This window comes from Anabrus simplex, chromosome 5 (assembly GCF_040414725.1).
Source record: "Anabrus simplex isolate iqAnaSimp1 chromosome 5, ASM4041472v1, whole genome shotgun sequence".
Taxonomy (NCBI): Eukaryota; Metazoa; Arthropoda; class Insecta; order Orthoptera; family Tettigoniidae; genus Anabrus; species Anabrus simplex.
Window position 1 is genome coordinate 33104533 of NC_090269.1, and position 20116 is coordinate 33124648.

General features: G+C 39.1%; 1 protein-coding gene across 1 annotated transcript in view; it reads left to right on the plus strand.

Annotated features, from left to right (window-relative positions):
• LOC136874292 (HEAT repeat-containing protein 3) overlaps positions 1–19237 on the plus strand; it is a 198262-nt gene extending 179025 nt beyond the window's left edge. Inside the window, exons 12-14 of the mRNA XM_067147931.2 lie at positions 3659–3784; positions 8302–8475; positions 18994–19237. Of these exons, the coding sequence (XP_067004032.2) occupies positions 3659–3784; positions 8302–8475; positions 18994–19116 (423 nt within the window). The 3' untranslated portion in view covers positions 19117–19237. The remainder of the gene's footprint in view (positions 1–3658; positions 3785–8301; positions 8476–18993) is intronic.
• Positions 19238–20116: the final 879 nt, after the last annotated feature.

Here is a 20116-nt window from a genome sequence, read left to right on the forward strand (position 1 = left end):
TCGTCGCCATAAGACCTATCTGTGTCGGTGCGACGTAAAGCAACTAGCAAAAAAAAAAAAATTTACCAAACAGATGGCATGATGACTAAAGAATGGATGAATTCTGACTACGAACTGCGGTATAGCATTACACGCTTCGTGTTAAATATTCATAAAACCATTGAAAAGGGCAGGCAATACAATATGACTACAGCAGACAGATAAAAACTAGTTATCTAGTTATCTGACTTAGTTATAATGAATGCTGCGGAGTAGCGCAGTTCCCGTAGTGTCTACGTACTTTGCTAAAAATGTCAAGTATGTCCCAGATGTATAATGTTCGAAATCGCTGGCCTACGGGAGCATTAGACCAGAAAGGTGGAGTCATTGTGAAAGCTACATGTACTGAAAGTTTATTTCGGGTACAAGACGGTTGTGAAAATTAAACATTCATTGAATTGGCCTATAATAGGTGACTTGCATGCACTCTCTAGTTGTGATGTCCGGCTCCATGGCTAAATGGTTAGCGTGCTAGCCTTCGGTCACAGGGGTCCCGGCTTCGATTCCCAGCAGGGTCGGAAATTTTAACCATCATTGGTTAATTTCGCTGGCACGGAGGCTGAGTGTATGTGTCGCCTTCATCATTTCATCCTCATCACGACGCAGGTCGCCTACGGGTGTAAAATCAAAAAACCTGCACCTGGCGAGCCGAGCATGTCCTCGGACAATTCCGGCACTAAAAACCATACGCCATTTCATTTGTGGTTGTGATGTACCTTACAAGGAAACTCTTACAACTGTAAGTCTCTGATCTGATTGAGATTTGGTACGATGACTTCAGAAGGAATGCTTTATTCAGCCATATCAAAATTAGGTGCCCAGTCATATATTTAGCTCCTGTTTTGGGGTGTCAAAGTTTGCTTGTTTAAGCACCGCATAGACAGGAGTGAGCGGCAGGAAGCAGGTAGAGGTGGGGAAGTAATGTGTGTGCAAGAGTGTGACACATGAACTGGCCGTCACTTCCTACTGAAGTCATAGTACCAAATCTCAATCAGATCAGAGACTTACAGATGCAAGGGTTTCCTTGTTAGATTCTTTCTAATAGAACAAATGTGACCTACATTACCACAGCTCAGTTGGTAAGAGCATCTTATACAAAATCAGAAGGTTCTGAGTTTGGATCCCACTGGTGTCTGATTGGCCATTTCTCTTCTATACTGAACACATGCACGCCCATCATCTGAGCAGGCTATTTAAAGGGTTGGCCCAGCTATTCCAGCTGTTAATGGCAGAGCAAACAACAACAAATTCTTTTCACAATAAGTTCTAAACTAAACAAGATATGGAAACAAAATTTTCCACATACCTTAATGAAGTCCTCTAGTATCTCTGTAGGGTGTGTAGTAGGTAATGTCACACTTTCCTGGGTGAATGGAACACCACACTTTTCACAAAAATAGCGTATTTCACTAATAATTTTATTTTTGAAGCACACACTGCACCTTCTTGAGGGGAACTTGACTTTATTTGATGGTGGAAACTTCAAGAGAATATGCTCTTTTCTCTTCCCATCTAACCTAATTGGTGATCCTTGGCCGATGCCTTTTTCGGCGGCAAAATCGCAGGATTTTGACTTGGAGCTCATGAAGTAGATGAAGCTGAAATGTCGGAGAGAGGTGGCTGTACTTGTATGTCGGGTTCACTTTTCCCCCCCATTTGAGAATTCCCTGATGTTCCTTTAGATCTTTTGGTACACTCCTATTTGACCATATTGTTTCACATACGGCAGTGTTCTATTCCTGTAATTGTTTTGTGAGTCCAACGCTGTTGTAATAATTGTCCATATAGACTGTATACCCCTGGCCAAGATAATTTTCAAGCAGCTGAAAAACTGTGCTTTGTAAATTCGCACCACTTGCATCATTCATATTGTCCCTCCACACCATGGTTACACTTCAGAACGCGATTATACACACGCTTGTGCAATCACAAACCAACTACGCAGCTAGTTGGGCCAGCGCAAGGCTACCTTCAGAAACAAAACAAAAGAAGTGCATTGGGAGGGAAAATCGCCGTGGCCATGTGGTTTCTGGTGAGTAGATGCATTTGTATGGATATTACCTTCATCTGTCTCACACATATTTGTGACCAAAATAGATACCAGCTGCGTAGGAACGGCTCCAGTTCAAGGTTGTGCTTATCCGGGCTAACTCGGATACGGTCCACAGCATGGTCACACGCTATAGGCAATAACTCGGGTACAGGCGTGAATGTGTTAACACATTGGTGACCAGGTCCGAAAGGAGGCTACTACCCCCTGTTGTCCAGATAGTTCAAGCCTGCAAGAACGAATTTACACTGCTGCATTCAAACTCATGTAATGCAAATACTATTCTAGATATTGACCTCAGACTTTTAAATTACGAACTGGATTATCTTTTGAGAAGTCGCTGACTGTATCTATACCTACTACATACTATAAGTGCTATCTTTACTCAACTTGTATGCATCTGAGTCTCTGCTGTATCTCATAACCATAGGTATATCTGATAACCGGTCTGCACGTAATTCATCACAAATATCCGTATCTGTTTGCAACTGCACGCACCACGCCGTGTTGACAGCTGCACTGAAGCTCCAAGGAATAGCTCGACATTTCCGATATTATTTTGTTATTGAAGTTTAAAGAAAAGATGATGATGGAGCAGTAGTTGTATTATACTGTTTATTCCATGACTACACCGTTTAAAACTTATAATTCCGCCACCAGATTGTAGCAGCGATCAAGAAAACACGAGGTCCATAAAAACGAGAATTCTCTTAGCCGTCACATACGGTTGACCGAGAAACTACGAGAATTCTCGGGGCCCGTCACCATTGTGTTAACATCTCTTCAGTGTGTACTGAACACGACCTATTACATCGAAAGTTTATTTTGATCTGTTTTCTTGCTTTCTAAATGATCATATTATATCTTGATGCTAATGACACTGGGCGAGTTGGCCATGCGGTTAGGGGCGCGCAGCTGTGAACTTGCATCTGAGAGATAGTAGGTTCAAATCCCACCGTCGGCAGCCTTGAAGATGGTTTTCCGTGGTTTCCCATTTTCGCACCAGGCAAATGCTGGGGCTGTACCTTAATTAAGGCCTCGGCTGCTTCCTACCCATCTCCTAGGCCTTTCCTATCCCATCATCACCATAAGACCTGCCTGTGTCGTTGCGACATAAAACAAATTGTAAATATATATATATATGCTAATAATAGATTTTGTAAATGCTAGTATTGGTTTATGATAAGACATGCCTTAACATGTAATCAGTGTGATATTGCTAAAGATATTAATAAAGGAGTGCATTCTGTAAATAGTTTCTGCCTGAAAATTAATTATTGCAACCGGCATCAATAATTGCAACACACAATTCTTCATATGACCAAGGAGGCAACTTAAAAGTACCTATGGTTTCATTGTCCAGAATACTGGAAATGGTAGTCTATTGGGTTTATATCATGTCTCTACTTCCTCAGAAGAAGTCAGTGAAGCAAAAATCTTCTCAAAAGATTGAGATTTTCAAGCAGTTTTTAATTCACACAATATAAACCCAAAAGGCTGTTTGTTTTAGTAAATTCTTCCTTCATGATTTTTCTTTTATAACTATGATGGTTAAATTCACTTTTACAGCTGTTATTTAATGGCGAGCAACAGTGTTCAGATGCTAATGTCCGAGCTAACCTCATAAGAATAGTCGGAACCCTTGGTATGATAATGGCAACTTCACTCGAAGAAAGAAGTCAAGCTATTCTCCAGGTAATTCATATTAATCTTTCCATCATTGACAGGTAAAGAATCTGGGTGATAACGTTGTGATTTCAGCCTTGTTATCGATATTTCTCCTTGTCTTATGTTTTAGAAGTGTTTTTAGTAGAAAGCCTCACAGTTCCAAAGAAAAATAATTTGAAATTTTATTATCATGGAGGTGGTGATAGTGGTGATTACTGTTTTAAGATGAAGTACAACTAGGCAACCATTCTCTATATAACACTAATCAGAGAGAAAAAATGGAAGGGATCTGAGACTTCGAAAAATGAAGGTATCAGCCAGAGGAAAACAAGGGCCACGAAGAGCGTGGAAATAAAAGACTCCCTAGGCCTCGAGTGTTCTAATATTGTTGGGATCTGAAAAAAACAAAAGTTGACCAAGGGAGGTCGGATAGGACAGATGAAAGTAAGGAACCTGGCACAAGTGGAGGCAATGCCAGGACTCAGCTAAGGGCCCCTTGGTTGCTAACCCATGCTCCCAAGTTGACATCCCCTGGGCCCCCCTTGAATCGCCTCATATGACAGGCAGGGGATACCATGGGTGTTATTCTACCGCCCATGGGGAATATCATGTAGGGGAGGGAACTTAAAGCTGCTATTGAGTATGACAGGATGGGAGTAGGGATGTGCTTCTCTGTTCTCACGTTTGGACCAAAATCAGAACAGCATGGATACTAATTGATACTGAATAAGTATATTAGTTTATGCTTATGTACACAGAAACTGACTGACCTTAAATCGTTAAAAACAGTTTGTCATGTCGTGTATGATCTCGTCTAAGTTGTCTGTTTCTTTCTCCAGCTCACGTATCCAAAATTTTGTGTTCGTATTTTGGGAAGCAAACATCTTCTTAAAACATTTTTGTAGGTAAAAATACACTGCGTGTACACTTTTGAACACACAGATTGATTTGGGAAAAACATTCAACTTTCACAAGATGGAAGACATTTAATTTAGAATGACCATCCTGTAGCATGTCACAGTTATTAAAACGGAACATATTAAATTAATACCATATTTACGCGATTAATCCCCGCATTTTTTTTTTTTTTTAATTGATGCACGAAATTGGGGTGCGGGTTGTATTTGCGTCAAGGTTGGCAACGCGCTCCTGCTCACCTAGTTTTCGAAGTTGAGTATATAGTTATGCATTGTGTAACCGCAGATGGAGGAAGAAAACAGCCCCCATTTGTCATGTTTAAAAGGAAAACAATTCAGACTTAAAATTTAAAAGTTTTTACATTAAAAAATAGCATTTTACAGAGTAATTTAAATTCAAAATTTCTCCATGTCACGATAGAATGCGTCTTCAGGAACGTGCAGGGGTAGCTTTCCGCACTTTCACTTCGGTGTGGCGACAGTGTGTTTCATAGGTACTGCGTTTGAAGGATCATAATTCTTTTGTATTCAGCATGTTAAGGAATGCCACAATATCACGTAACAGGCGGTGTGCTGAGAAGCAGAATCCGCGAACACTGGCGATGCCAACAGTTGGCGAAAAAGCGTGGCTCATAATTCTAATCAGTTAGTACGCACCAAACAATACTAGCAATGCCAATGAAACTGCATTGTTTTTTATGCCTAGCCCAAACGGACTTGTTTTAAAGGAGACAGTGTCACTGTACTATTTTGCATTGCAAAGGAAAGTGAATAGAAAAGTTTGATAAGCCACGATGTTTTATGGGCATTGGGTGCTTTCTTTCCTTGCAAGTACAAGGCATCTAAAAATGCAAACAGTACAGTAATCCAAAGAATAAAGCACTTGCACCGGGGAGCCAGCATAATTTGTCCTCGTCTTTGAATTGTGTTTTTTCTTTCGTCATACAAGGTTACATTTGTCAGTGAGTTATCCAAGTGCATTATTTGAGTAATGTAAATGCATCTTATTGGATACATTTTGGAAATTGTTCTTTTTCATGACATTTGGAAGGTTTAAACTGTGAAACAATGTTAATTGCATGCAGTAACGGGTCTTAGAATATTTTGTGACGCGGCAAGGGTTGGCATTTCTGAAGTAGGCCAACGAGTTGGCGGTTAATTCGAAATCATGTAATTCAAGGTCTGATTTTTGCGTCCCAACGATTTTGAATTAATGAGGTTTTACTGTATTGCAAAACTAACATCCGAGTTTGCCGGTGTGTCTGTTTCAAGTGTTTACATTGCACGAAAAGTATTATTCACCATCGGTCATGTTAATATCCGAGTAAAAAGACACCGCGTGTGAAAAGTGTTTTAGACATGGAGTGTGACGAATTTTTAAATAATTTTAAAGAGGATCCTAGTGACGCAAGAAACAACGAATCTTCCGATTTACAGAGAATCAAGCCTACTGCAAGTTCAGATTAATGAAATAAATCCTAGGCCTACTTGCTGATTTTCATGGCAAATATATTTTTATAGTAGTGATAATGTATTTCTATTATCTCAAATAGGGTCAAGCAAAGCAGCTATATCCGTAAATTTACACGTTCAATTTGCGTAAAGACCACGTGGACCTCGCGGAGTGATATGAAATATTTGTTTATGCCTATGTTACTCTTTCAGTGGAAGAAATTTTAGTTAATTTCATTTTTCAAAAAGAGCCTTCCTAAAATTAGGGGATTATTCGCGTAAATATGATACCTCCAACTTTTAATAACAAATTCACCTTTGAAAACATCAACCTATTTTCAGATAACATTCTGTTACTTCTTATTCTCTGTATACCAAGTGAGTTGGCCGTGCATTTAACGTCGCCTAGCTGTGAGCTTGCATTCGGGAGATAGTGGGTTTGAATCCCACTGTCAGCAGCCCCGAAAATGGTTTTCCATGGTTTCCCATTTTCACACCAGGCAAATGCTCAGGCTTTACCTTGATTAAGGCCATGGCCATTACCTTCCCAATGCTAGCCCTTTCCCACCCTTGCGATGTCGAAAACCGTTGATGCGTTAATGCAATGTTAAACCACTAGTGAAAATAAGATCTCTGTATAATATACAGGGTGTATCAGAACTATGCCGACAAAAAAATTAGAGACGCTCTTTGTATTATGTTAAGAGTGATTATGCTATCGGATTCGCAGGAAAAAAAAAATTTCTTTTGGGAGAAAATGAGCTTACTTTGTTACTTCAGGACGCACACGATTCAAATTTACAAACTCACCGTATATCTGCTGTGCCAGAGCACGAGACGCTGCTGTGCTTCAGGAAAGAGAAGGGGAGGAAGGGGAAGTGGGGTGTATGATAGAGACAGACATAATGCTCCATGCGTATGCACAAGTCTCTTTGTTCAACTCACACAGGATTACATAAAATCAACTTCATGGTCCGTATCGCATTTTAATAGATTCAAAACTAAGTATTTTTTATTTTCCACCTTGTCGATACATTTGTTGCTTATGGTAGCTTATTGGTTAAAAGTGGTACATGTTTCGTATATTATTAACATCTTCAGCCACATAACACTGTCTAGATGAAAAATACATATATTTACAAAGTATCAATGCTCTGAGAGAAAGTGTCCTTAAAAATAGCATAAGAAAATTAAATGACAACATTAAAAACAAAATACTCATGAGAAAATTGACAAGGTGGAAAATAAAAAATACTTAGTTGTGAATCACACAGGATTGTCGTCGTCTCTTACAGGCAATATCCACAGTATCCACAGTTCGTTTATTAAACAGCCGTGACTACACATACTGTACAAGAACACACTGTAATTAAGATACAGTTGTCAGCCAAGGAATGCACCATATCGTTTCTCCTCTCGTTTGATGGTGGCAGTGACGTTCTTTATTATATTCCATGCTTGAAGATGCAACGCTGTCGTCCCATGATTTTGTATTCCTTTGCTCACAACATTGTAAATGGAATGAAATACTGAATGAAGGAAACAATTTGACCAGTTGTTTGATTACAGTACAGTAGATCAATATGTCCCCCTCCTTTTTCGATGCACATTTCATAATGGTGTAGTAGAGATGTTTGGACTCTTTTCAGGATGTGTTATGTGTCGCGAACGATCTGAAAAGCTGCCTGTAATCTTGGTACATGCTCATCTTTTGTTCTACAGTGTTCGCATAGCAGTCGATTTGTGTAGAACAAACTGTACACTGCCTGTTGGGGCTGGGAAGTGACTATGTCAAACCGACAAGAAACTTGCGCATTCGCACCACGCATTACCTCTGTCTCCCACTTTTCTCCCTTCCCATTCCTCCTCTGATGCACAGCAGCAGGCAGCGACTGGCTCTGGCCTAGCAAATATGGGAAGTTCGTCAGTGTGAAGTGCGCACCCGGAAGTAACCTCATTTTCACGAAAAGAAATATTTTCCCCACCAATCCAATTATCCAATTGCACTATCGTTCTTAACATGAAGAGCATCCCTGAATTTTTTGTCTGTTTAGTTGTTTTCAATCACAGGAGGTGAGCTCAGAAATAATATTAAATAAATGTTTTAACTTTTTTGGTGTAATTTATATCTTTCAATGTTGATCTGAATTTGCAATTTCTCTTACTTTCCTTCAGAATATTGGAAAATTTCTTCTTGATGCTTGTTCCAAAGAGACTGAATTGTGGATTATTGCTGAAGCTTTGGATACCATCATGGATGTGTTTGCCGAGGATGAAACTGATCGGGCAGCAGCACTCATCAATCTTGTGCTGAAGCTTGAAGCACTCCTTCCAACTCTTAAGCATAAGGTATGTTGGAGTGAAAAGTTATTGTAAACCTTGTTGTTTCATATACTGTAGCAGTAATCTCTTGGTGTTTGGGGAGAATGAATATAGCAGCCATCCGTTTTTGACCAAATGGCACTTAAATATGACGCCTTACATTTCTTCTGAGGGGCAAAAAATCATTCACCTGAGCTTAAGCACTCAATGTATTACATTACAGGTGCTTCACTGATACTCTAAAACGGAAATTTCTGATGTACAGATTTTATTTTCCTTGGATGAATGTGCCCTAAAGTGCAGAAGACTACTTAATTTGATCTTACACTTCTTCATAATCCATTCTGTATGATTTTAAGTGAAAAAGGAAAATGTTCGGATCAAATATATATCCTTGACGGCAAAAAAAAAAATTTTTTTGGAAAAGGCTTAAATTAAATTCCAAACTTAATAGATTGATCTTTCACAAGGAAGAGATATGAATAAAAGAACAAAGTGAGCACAATTTTTCAATAGTGAATGATTATGTCAGATAAATGAACTATGTTCAATAGTGTGTGACATCAACCATCACACCTCCTGACTAGGACAATAACTCATTCCATTCTTCCAATGTGTGAGGTAATTTTTGGAGTATAAATATTAATCCCAGATAATCTTTTATCTGTTTAAATACCCTCTTTGGTGCCATCTTTTCCTGTCAGCTATCGTTGTCACACTTCCCAATTTTATCACCATCACTTCTGTCTGAAAGTTGAGTGACATTAGAATATTGGAATCTGGTTTCAAACATCGTGAATAATCCAGTAGATTACAGTTGAGTGTTAACTGCAGTCATTTTACTCCTTCAGATTCTCTCGTATACAGTGGACCCTTGATTCTCCATTTTTGGAGGAACCACGAAAAAAAAAAAAACGTGCAACACAGGAAAACTGAAAATCTGGGAATGAATGAAAACCATGTTTGTTTTTGATTGATTTTGAAGTAAAGGAACTTCGTGCCTTCGGTACTTTATTACATTTGATATGTCTTAATGATGCAGTATCACAACTTGATGACGGACATGACTGTTGTTTGCATAACAATTTTCAACCATACAAACTCATCCGACCAATCGGAAATAGGCTCGGAAAGTGCCAACTCCAATGGATGTAATAAATTTATAAAAATTAAAAGTCTCTTCATAATATTTTTCCCCCCCTCCTGAAAGGAGTTCTTTCAACTAACTATTGTAATCTTATACCTATTGTAAAAATACTTAAATATTCTTAACATATGCATTAATACAAAACTCTGTGGGCCTACATACATATTTTTGTAATTAAAGAAAATAATATTGAAATTATATCTTTGATGAAAATAACACAAAGTTAGAGGTATCACAGGAAATATTTAATTCAGTTCTCCTTGTCATCCCTTTCAATGGGAAGAGGGCATATCTTCTTGATGCTTCAGGTGAAAGTTCCACTAGCTATCCTAACGGTGACAACACTCACCTCACCATCTCATCCAGGGTGAACTTGAACTATCCTACCCCTAGGCCATTCTAGAGGAGGGATGTTGTCCTCAATTAACAGCACCAAAGAATCAACATCAATATGTCGATTGATATCGTGCCACTCGACATGTTTTTGCAATTCCTGCAAGTATTCTCGCTGCCATCTCTGCCACAACCGCTGCCGAATTTTCTGCAAATGCTGCCAACGTGACAAGTGGTTATCGGGTTCTCTCAACAAATCCATTTGCATAGGTTGCACGATTGAGTCACTTAGAAGAAAATGTGCTGGTGTTAGGACTTCTAAATTATTTGGATCATTTGGCAAGGGAGTAAGGGGACGTAAATTTAATACAGCCTCTATATCGCAAAGAATAGTGTAGGTTTCTTCTAAAGTTAGCACGCGTCCCTGTGTTTCAGTCAGCAAATGTCTCTTCATCATCTTTACAGCTGCTTCCCACAATCCCCCAAAGTGGGGTGACCGAGGAGGAATGAAACTCCACTGTATCTGCTGCTGAGCGTGTGAGGAGCTAATGGTCGTTGACCCCTTTTCCAAAAAGGACTGGATATCTTGTAGTGAGTTGGCTGCTCCAATGAAATTCTTCCCATTATCAGAGAAAAGCTGCTTGCACAAACCTCTTCTCGCCGTAAAGCATTGCAGTGCAGCTAAGAAAGCTTTGGTCATTAGCTCCGACACCAACTCCAAATGCACTGCCTTGGTACTGAAGCATGTAAATACAGCTATGTAACTCTTGTAAGTACGAATGCGGCCTCTTCTGTGGCTTTCTCTTACAGATATTGGACCTGCATAGTGCACTCCTGTGGTAACAAAGGGTCGAACAACTAATCTTACCCTTTCTTTTGGTAAATCTGCCATGCGTACCTCCGGAACTGTAGGATGGTAACAAAAGCTTTTCAGACACCTCTTGACAATATTTTTCGATACCCGACTTTTGTTGTGGATAATATTGTAGGTGGAGTAAAGTATTCAAATCTACTGAGAAATTATAACACTTCAGTCTGCAGGTTTGGAATGATTTCTGTGTTTATTTACTCAAGTTGAAAAAGAAGTACATTAGAAATAAAAATAATGTGGCTGGATATTAAATACAACAAAATGGGAAAAGCAAAGGACACGAGGATGACGTATTTTGAGCACCTTCAAGTACCACTGAACTGAGCCAGAATCAAACCTGCTAAGTTGGGGTCAGAAGGCCAACACCTCAACCACTCTGCCCAGCAATAACAACGAATAATTTGAATGATCCTAAAATGTCAAGAAACAAAGTGCAACATCACATACAGAGTGACATAAAATCAGCTTCATGGTCCGTATCGCACTTCAATAGATTCACAATTAAGTATTTATTTATTTTCCACCTAGTCGATACAATGATTGCTTAAGGCAATTTTTAATGGTCAAAAGTGGTACATGTTTCGTATATTATAAACATCTTCAGCCACATAACACTGTTTAGATTAAAAATATATAAAATTGACAAAGTAATGCTTTGGAGGAAGTGTCCTTAAAATTATATATTATATATTTTCTCTTGAGTTATTTGTTTGTTTTAATCTTGTCAATCTTATGTTAATTTTAAGGACACTTCCTCTAAAGCATTACTTTGTCAATTTTATATATTTTTCATCTAAACAGTGTTATGTGGCTGAAGATGTTTATAATATACGAAACATGTACCACTTTTGACCATTAAAAATTGCCTTAAGCAATCATTGTATCGACTAGGTGGAAAATAAATAAATACTTAATTGTGAACATACAGAGTGGTCGGAAACAAAACATTGCCAGGGGAGGGGTTTGAATACAGACCTCCGAGCTGACAGAACCACGCCTAAGCAACTACGCTATGGTGACACAGGCTGAAACCAATGGTGTGGTTGTGTTTGAGGCTAATTTCTCGGCATGGCTCTCAATACCAATATAAATGGTTCGTTATTGGACATTATAAATTTTCCAGCTAACTCATTCCTGGCTGCCAGCGTTTCGCCCCCATTTGCCAGGTTGGGATCAGGTTGTACCTAGAACACCTACCAAGACGCATGGCTAGCGCATACTTTGGAGGCCACTGCGCAGGCCACTCGACGCCACCGGCAGTGCCAATGCACTATGAGAGACTTTGTCTCACTATCAAAAGTGATGCCTGCCCGGCCATCAGATGATATATAGCAACACCCCCTCGCAAAGCCCATTTGAATTTGCCCACTAAGCAATCTGATTGGGTAACTTCAGCAGCTGGTAAAAAAATGACAACGGTGCAAGATATCTAATTATTTATTTCATATTATTTTCCTGCATGACCAACACTCTAATGCTCATATACCCGGTTCACGTTGTTTCCGACCACCCTGTATATAGGGCAAACTAAACCTAATTTCACCGGGCGAGTTGGCCGTGCGGTTAGGAGTGCGCAGTTGTGAGCTTGCATCCGGGACATAGTGGGTTCAAGACCCACTGTCGGCAGCCCTGAAGATGGTTTTACGTGGTTCCCCATTTTCACACCAGGCAAATTCTGGGACTGTTCCTTAATTAAGGCCACGGTCGATTCCTTCCCACTCCTAGCCTTTCCTATCCGATCGTCGCCATAAGACTTACATGTGTCAGTGTGGCGTAAAGCAAGTTGCAAAAAAAAACTTAATTTCCCCACCAGATACAAAGACCACAAAAATGCGATTAGATACATATGGCACGTATACGACAATTCACACCAGTACAAAGGCATCAACACAGATCTAAATATTCAACACATCAAAAATAAAAGCAGACAAGAAAATAAAAGGAGATATTGAAATTTACATTTTTTAAAACTACATTTTCGATGATGATGATGATGATGATGATTTTAAAAACTACAAGTACACATCCAGAAAAAGGTGTTGAAGTCAACAGAAAATGACATGACGGAAAATTACCGGTAAACTAGCCAGTCCATTAATTGCTCATTAAGGGACCCCTGCAATTAAAATATGATAATAATATAAATAGTAATCGCAGTTGTAAAAATAATAGTAATAAAACCTACAGTATAAGTACAGTTCAGCATGTCATTGACCTAACCTGAGAATTACCTAGTGGAAAGTTAACTGACTAAATAGCCAGCTTGACTCACGACAACAACAGAGTATTACACCACCTTACATTCTATGCTAGATCAGAAAGGAGTGAGGAAGCACTGTTAGAGAACTTCATTAATACAGTAAAACCTCAATAATTCGAAGTGATTGGGACCAAAAAAATCAGACTTTGAATTACGGTACATAACTTCGAATTAAACAAATTTCTGCGTAACAAAAAAATACTGAAAATATGTAAGCTAGTGTTGTATTCGCGACTCAAACCTGGGTACCTCCAATCCTCAAGACTAATAGAGCAGAAATTGTAAGAAAGATCATAATTTCCCCTCTTTTTTTTTTTCAGGCTAGAATACAACAAGAATAAAAGGAAGCTGAAAAAAAATTGGATATACCGTACAGAGACTTACGTATAATAATAAAGAAGTCCATGGTTCATCAGTCTTAAAATTTACATACCTAAATAGACTGGCCCACTCTTCCTGAATGTTTAGAACACACCTATCCATTATTTTGAATACTTTTTCGTTAATACGAAGCTATAAACTGAAGCAACTAAACTATTGTCAATCACCTGCCATCGGCAGAAAGGATGTACGATTGTAGCGAATTCCGTTAGACAAATGGAAACAATTCACAAGCAGTGTCTACAGTCATGAAAAGAATACAGTAATAAAATGCAGACCCCCTGCGGGTGGGGGACGCACATGTAGAATACACCCGCGGTATCCCCTGCCTGTCGTAAGAGGCGACTAAAAGGGGCGGCCAAGGGCTGTGAATTAGAACCATGAAACTAATATTGAATCGTACCATCACGCGGGGAACACCATAGGTTGCCTGTACTTGCGAGTAGTACCACTAAATTCGGTACGAAATAGGTTTGTGATTAGTAGCAGTAAAAGCCTGGCCTGGTGGATTCCAGTACCCGTGCGTCGTACCCATGTGTGCAACACCGCCGGTCTGGGCGTAGCCTGTGAGTTGTACCACTATATGAGCAGCACCGTGGGTCTGCGTTGCCTGTGATTAGTACCCACTATGTGAGGAACACCACGGGAATACCGGCGCCCGTGTTTAGTACACCTAGGTGGGGAACCTTCTCGGTTTGCGTTGACTCGGAGTTGGGTCATTGTGTGAGACACACCATAGGTCTGCGTTGCTTGTACGTATTGCAATACTTGTGAGTAGTACCATCTTTTGTGGAACACCGTGAGTCTTCGCTACTTCTGATTAATACCCCAACATGACACATACCATGGTTCTATTTTACTCGCGACATGTACCATTCTGTGGGGCCTTAGACGTGGATTTTGCACCCCCTTTAGACACCAAGCATCATTGTGCTTTATAAATGGTTCCTTGGTCGGCAATAATGTTATTTTCGATCTGTATTGAGTTCGATCCACTGGTTTTTGTTTGTTTGTTTTGTGTTTTGTTGAGTTCCTGTCTGTCCATTCATTTTTCATGCCATATTTTATTTTTATTTTGGTCAGTGGATGCCTTTGCAATTTTTGTTCTTTCATTTCGTACCATTAGGGGCCGATGACCTTCGATGTTAGGCCCTTTAAAACAACAATTATCATCATCATCAATAAAATGCAGACGCAGCAAAAACTTTGAAATTGACGAGTTATGCACGGTTGTAGAGGCCAGAAGTTGGGTTATGTGTGCCACCTAATTGTTTTCGGTCTATGGTGGTTTATATCCGATATTTACAAAGAAAAATAAATCCTGCATTATCTATGGTATAAAGTACTTGCATAAGTACTGTAAGTTGATTATAATCCAGGATGCAATCATATTTACATCCTGATACAATGCACACACGATATTCTATTTGACTTTGTTGAAGCCACCTATACCTCGATGTTCAAAACAGACTAAAACAAATTAAAACACGAAAAACTCTGTGGCAGGGTGGCCAATATAAAGTTATTCTAGCATGGTAGCCAACATAGAAATTAAGTTCCAACAATAACGCATTTCAACATCTTCCTCATTAGGCAAACACTGAAAAACAATGCCATTCTTTTCTGAAATACGAGTGAGTGGGGTGCGCTGCTTAAGTGCATTTCTGTCAGTTGTCGAAGTAAAATCTTCTATTGCATCCATTGCATTCACAATATTTTCTGGGGCATTGCTGGTGGAGATGACACAGTCATTGCTTATTTAGCCGGCGGGTGCGTGAGAAGAGACTGTTTCCGATGTTTCATCTGCTTGCAATTCCATTATAAACAAATTAAACTCTACGAAACTTGAACAAAATTAACTCTGCTACTGTACCGTACATGTACCTCGTGGCAATAATAAGGCTCGTTGACAATGTGATAAAAAAAACAAAAAAAAACAAAGAAGCACCAATATAAGCTTTAATTCCTGGAAACAAAAAGTAGGGCATATGCGACGATAAGGGATCCGAGACAGTTGCTCATTGTTGTAAATTGTCATCTACAATGACTTTATTTGTTAGCTGCTCTGCAGCAACCAGATTACAGTACTGATTTCGAATTACATAGCTTAGGGGCCTGATGAGAACTTTGAATTACATATGAACCGTATTTCAAATTAACCGATTGAAATAGCACATGAAAACCTATATTTGAATTTGGGGAATGGCATTTACTTCGAAATACGCTTATTTCCAATTAACCGACTTTGAATTAAAGAGTTTTCACTGCAAGTTCCAAATTTCAAGTATTTAAGGATTTAAACATAAATATTTATACAGTTCAAAATATTTTCGAGTGTGATTTGATAGAATCTGATGATGTTTTTGAAGAGTGAAACCTGTCATTCTATTTTTAATTAAGATTTTTCTTTTTCAGGTATAATTCTGTTATAGTTAGGCCCCCTTATACAACAATCATCATCTTCATCGTCATTTCTGTTATCATATGTTTTCTTTTACAAGTAGTTTCTGAATTTATTTATTCACAAATTAATTTTGACAGACTGAAGAACCTAACATTTTCATATTCAGACAACACACCACACTACCAACCACCACGGACGCACAGAATAGTGGATACATTTCTCAGAAAAGGTTGGCGTCAGGGAGGGCACCCAGCCATAAAACGGCCAAAGCCACATGTGCGACACAGTACGCACCTGCAACCCCACAGCTGTGGGGGAAAAGCGGCAGAAGGAGAATAATCAAACAGTTATAAAAAAAGTTACAATAAATACTCGCAGTATTCTAACATAAAATTAAATTGTGGCAGTACTCTCGAAGATACCATTCTATCTCTTGTTCATCATAGTTCAATATTCACAGTTCTTATAACTCAAAGACTTTATTCTTATTCCATTCCTATACCTTAACATAATTGAAATATAAGAATTTAATGTTTGGATTGTTCCAAATTGAGTGTATATTATAAGAAAATATATAACTATAAGATCCACCTTAGGAGCCTCCATGGCTCAGGCGGCAGCGCGCCAGCCTCTCACCGCTGGATTCCATGGTTCAAATCCCGGTCGCTCCATGTGAGATTTGTGCTGGACAAAGCGAAGGCGGGACAGATTTTTCTCCGGGTACTCCGGTTTTCCCTGTTATAATTCATTCCAGCAACACACTCCAATATCATTTCATTTCATCTGTCATTCATTAATCATTGCCCCAGGGGACTGTGACAGGTTTCAGCAGCTGGCACAATTCCTATCCTCATAGCTAGATGGGGGCTTCATTCATTCCATTCCTGACCCGGTCAAATGACTGGAAACAGGCTGTGGGTATTCAAGGTCCACCTTAGTCAATACAAAATACATCTTTAAAAAACTGTAAGAATTAATTTGTTAAGGAGGAGCCTTGCTTTCCAGTGTCAACTCACTTATGTGTAACTTAAAAGCTTTCAGTCTGTCGAACATGTAAGTTCAGTATAAATATTATACTGTAACATACCAGGAAAAAAAAAAACCACTATTAAACAGGGGTAAAAATACACACTATTAAACAAAGAATGATATGTTTCATTTGTAAAGGAACATATGCTGGAGTGGAGAAAAGCAGGACTTCATTAAGATAAGTTCCAAATTTCAAATTTCTAGGTAAAAAATGAAATGGCGTATGGCTTTTAGTGCCGGGAGTGTCCAAGGACAAGTTTGGCGCAGGTTTTTTTGATTTGACACCTGTAGGCGACCTGCGCGTCGTGATGAGGATGAAATTATGATGAAGGTGACACATACACCCAGCTCCCGTGCCAGCGAAATTAACCAATGTTGGTTAAAATTCCTGACCCTGCCAGGAATCGAACCCAGAACCCTTGTGACCAAAGGCCAGCGTGTTAACCATTTAGCTATGGAGCCAGACAATTCCTAGGTGTTTGGACAGAAATAAACATAAATATTATCAAAAAAGGCTTTCACAGCCGCAGATCTTAAAATCACAGGAATAGAACCAGCTTTTGGGTGGTTAGGCCGTGTGCATTATGCAGAGTTTCGTCCAGACGTGCCATTTGGACTCATCAGCTGGAATGGCACGCCCCTCCAGGACTCTGCTTAGCAGTGGCAGACCAAACTGAGAACGGAGAAGTCATTTCTCCTTTAGCAGGTTAGCAAACTTGATTTGCTAACTCGGCGGGGCCACACAGTTTGGTCTGCCACTGCTAAGCAGAGTCCTGGAGGGGCGTGCCATTCCAGCTGATGAGTCCAAATGGCACGTCTGGACGAAACTCTGCATAATGCACACGGCCTAACCACCCAAAAGCTGGTTCTATTCCTGTGATTTTAAGATCTGCGGCTGTGAAAGCCTTTTTTGATATTGTATCTCCAATGGGGGAGCATTTTTTTAAACGGAGAAGTCATTTCTCCTTTAGCAGGTTAGCAAACTTGATTTGCTAACTCGGCGGGGCCACACAGTTTGGTCTGCCACTGCTAAGCAGAGTCCTGGAGGGGCGTGCCATTCCAGCTGATGAGTCCAAATGGCACGTCTGGACGAAACTCTGCATAATGCACACGGCCTAACCACCCAAAAGCTGGTTCTATTCCTGTGATTTTAAAACATAAATATTACCAAATATTGAGTGTGACTTGATAGAATCTGATGATGTTCTTTTAAGAACGAAACATGTCATTCATTGTTTAATAGTATGTATTTTTATTCCTTATTCAATAGCGTGTTGTTTATTGGGGGTTTTTTTACAGGTAAGTTACAGTGTAATATTTATATTGAACTTGTGTTTTAGAGACTGAAATGCATTTTTAAGTTACTTTTTAAGAACTGAGACATAAAAGGTACATGTTTTAGCCCCTTTTGGCTGTCTTCAGCCTTAAAAAACAAATGGTATAGTTAAAAGTAAGCATATGACAGTTATTCTTGAAGTTTCTGTTTTTAAAACATAACCAAAAACCACATAGAGGAACTGCAAAGCTGCAATTGAGCATGACAGGATGGGAGTTAGGATATGTTTCTCTGTTCCCACGTTTGGACAAGAATCAGAACAGCATAATATTAATTGATACTGAATCAGTATGTTAGTTTATGCTTATGTACACAGAAAATGATTGGCCTTAAAGCCTTAAAAACAATTTGTTATATCATCCACGTTTGCCTCTTTCTTTCTCCAGCTCACTTATCCAAAATTCTCTGTTGGTATTTATTGAAACATCTAAAACAATTTTGTAGGTAGGGAGCTCTTTTGCACCTTGTTGGTGATCTCTGTTGTGACTAAATTATCTCTGGAGACAGCGCTGCTGAGGTTGATCTAGCTCTTGCGACATGTTGGCATAAGAATAACTTTCTTTGTAATATTGCATTGTTTTTTCCCCCTAGAGATGAGTCATTGCTGCCATCGCTGATTATTACAATACAGTATGAAAGTATGTTGGATAACTCACTTGAATTCTCATATGCCAAGTTCTGTTTCCAACAGTAGGAGAACATAATTTTAAGATGCATTATTTCTCTCTTACTTCATATTCGCTGGAATGGAAGCAACCATAAAAAAATTGCATTCTTTTTCCAGCTCCGCCTCCAGAGGAAATCACTTGGTGAGCACTACCTGATTGTGACAACAGTAAATGCAAACATCGGTCGTTTCATTAAGTACAAAACGAGAAGAATGGCCCTTCTACAGCAGCCAACATAGTGAACTTAAAAATACTCCAATGAAATCCTCTGGACATTTGTGTTGTTGTTTCTTTATATGTTTGACTGAGAGATTTTTTGTATATATTTATTGACCACAATATAACAAAGCAGTAGTTTGCTTTAAATGAATGATTATTTATTACAAACCACAAATATACTGACTGAAAATATAGTGCATTCCTCTCATCCTTGACATCACCATTCCTAAGACCTATTATTAATTATTGTGGATACTCAGGGAGACAGAAATTAGTATTGGGCTGACATGATAATTGATTGAAGGCCTGCCCGGAAAAACTGGTTAACCCTCAAAATTATATATATATTTAAAAAAAGAGTTAAGCACTGCTATCTATTGTCAGATCAGAGGTGTACCTGTCGTGATCTCAGGCTGTCCTTCAGCGATCATATTAGGTTAAATATGAAACGTGAAACTTTTTGCATTTCTGGATTTGCCTGATCTGTAATGTCAAGAATGGGCTAGGCCACTATTGCTATACATCTGCCTACTAAGGCGAGTAGTGGAACTAGATAGAGCATAAGCATGATAACCAATGCAGTAAATAATTTTCTGAATGAGAAAGTGTATTTGTGAATGACTCTTAAAATAGTAAATACAGTGAAACCTCCTTAGTGCGTTCCTCATTAACATGTTTTCCTGCTTAGCATGTCATAAATTCAAAGTCCCAATTCTCATCGTAATAAATCTATATAAAAAGACCTCATTTATTGCATCACGAATTTTCGCTATTACCGCTTAGTATGATCACATTTTTCCTAGACCTGAAAATGTTACTGTATTTCTCATCCCTTCTAGAAGAAAGGTGGTTTCCAACTCGGGTAAGAGCTGTCGCCACAGTTGCGTGATTACAGGAAAACTTCCTGAACTTGAAAGGGTAAGTTGCACTTTCAGGAACCAAGCCATTCGCCTCAGGAATGTTCAGTTTTGCTTGCCGCTTAACAGTGAGATTGCTGAATAACACAGTGAGTCTGTTTGT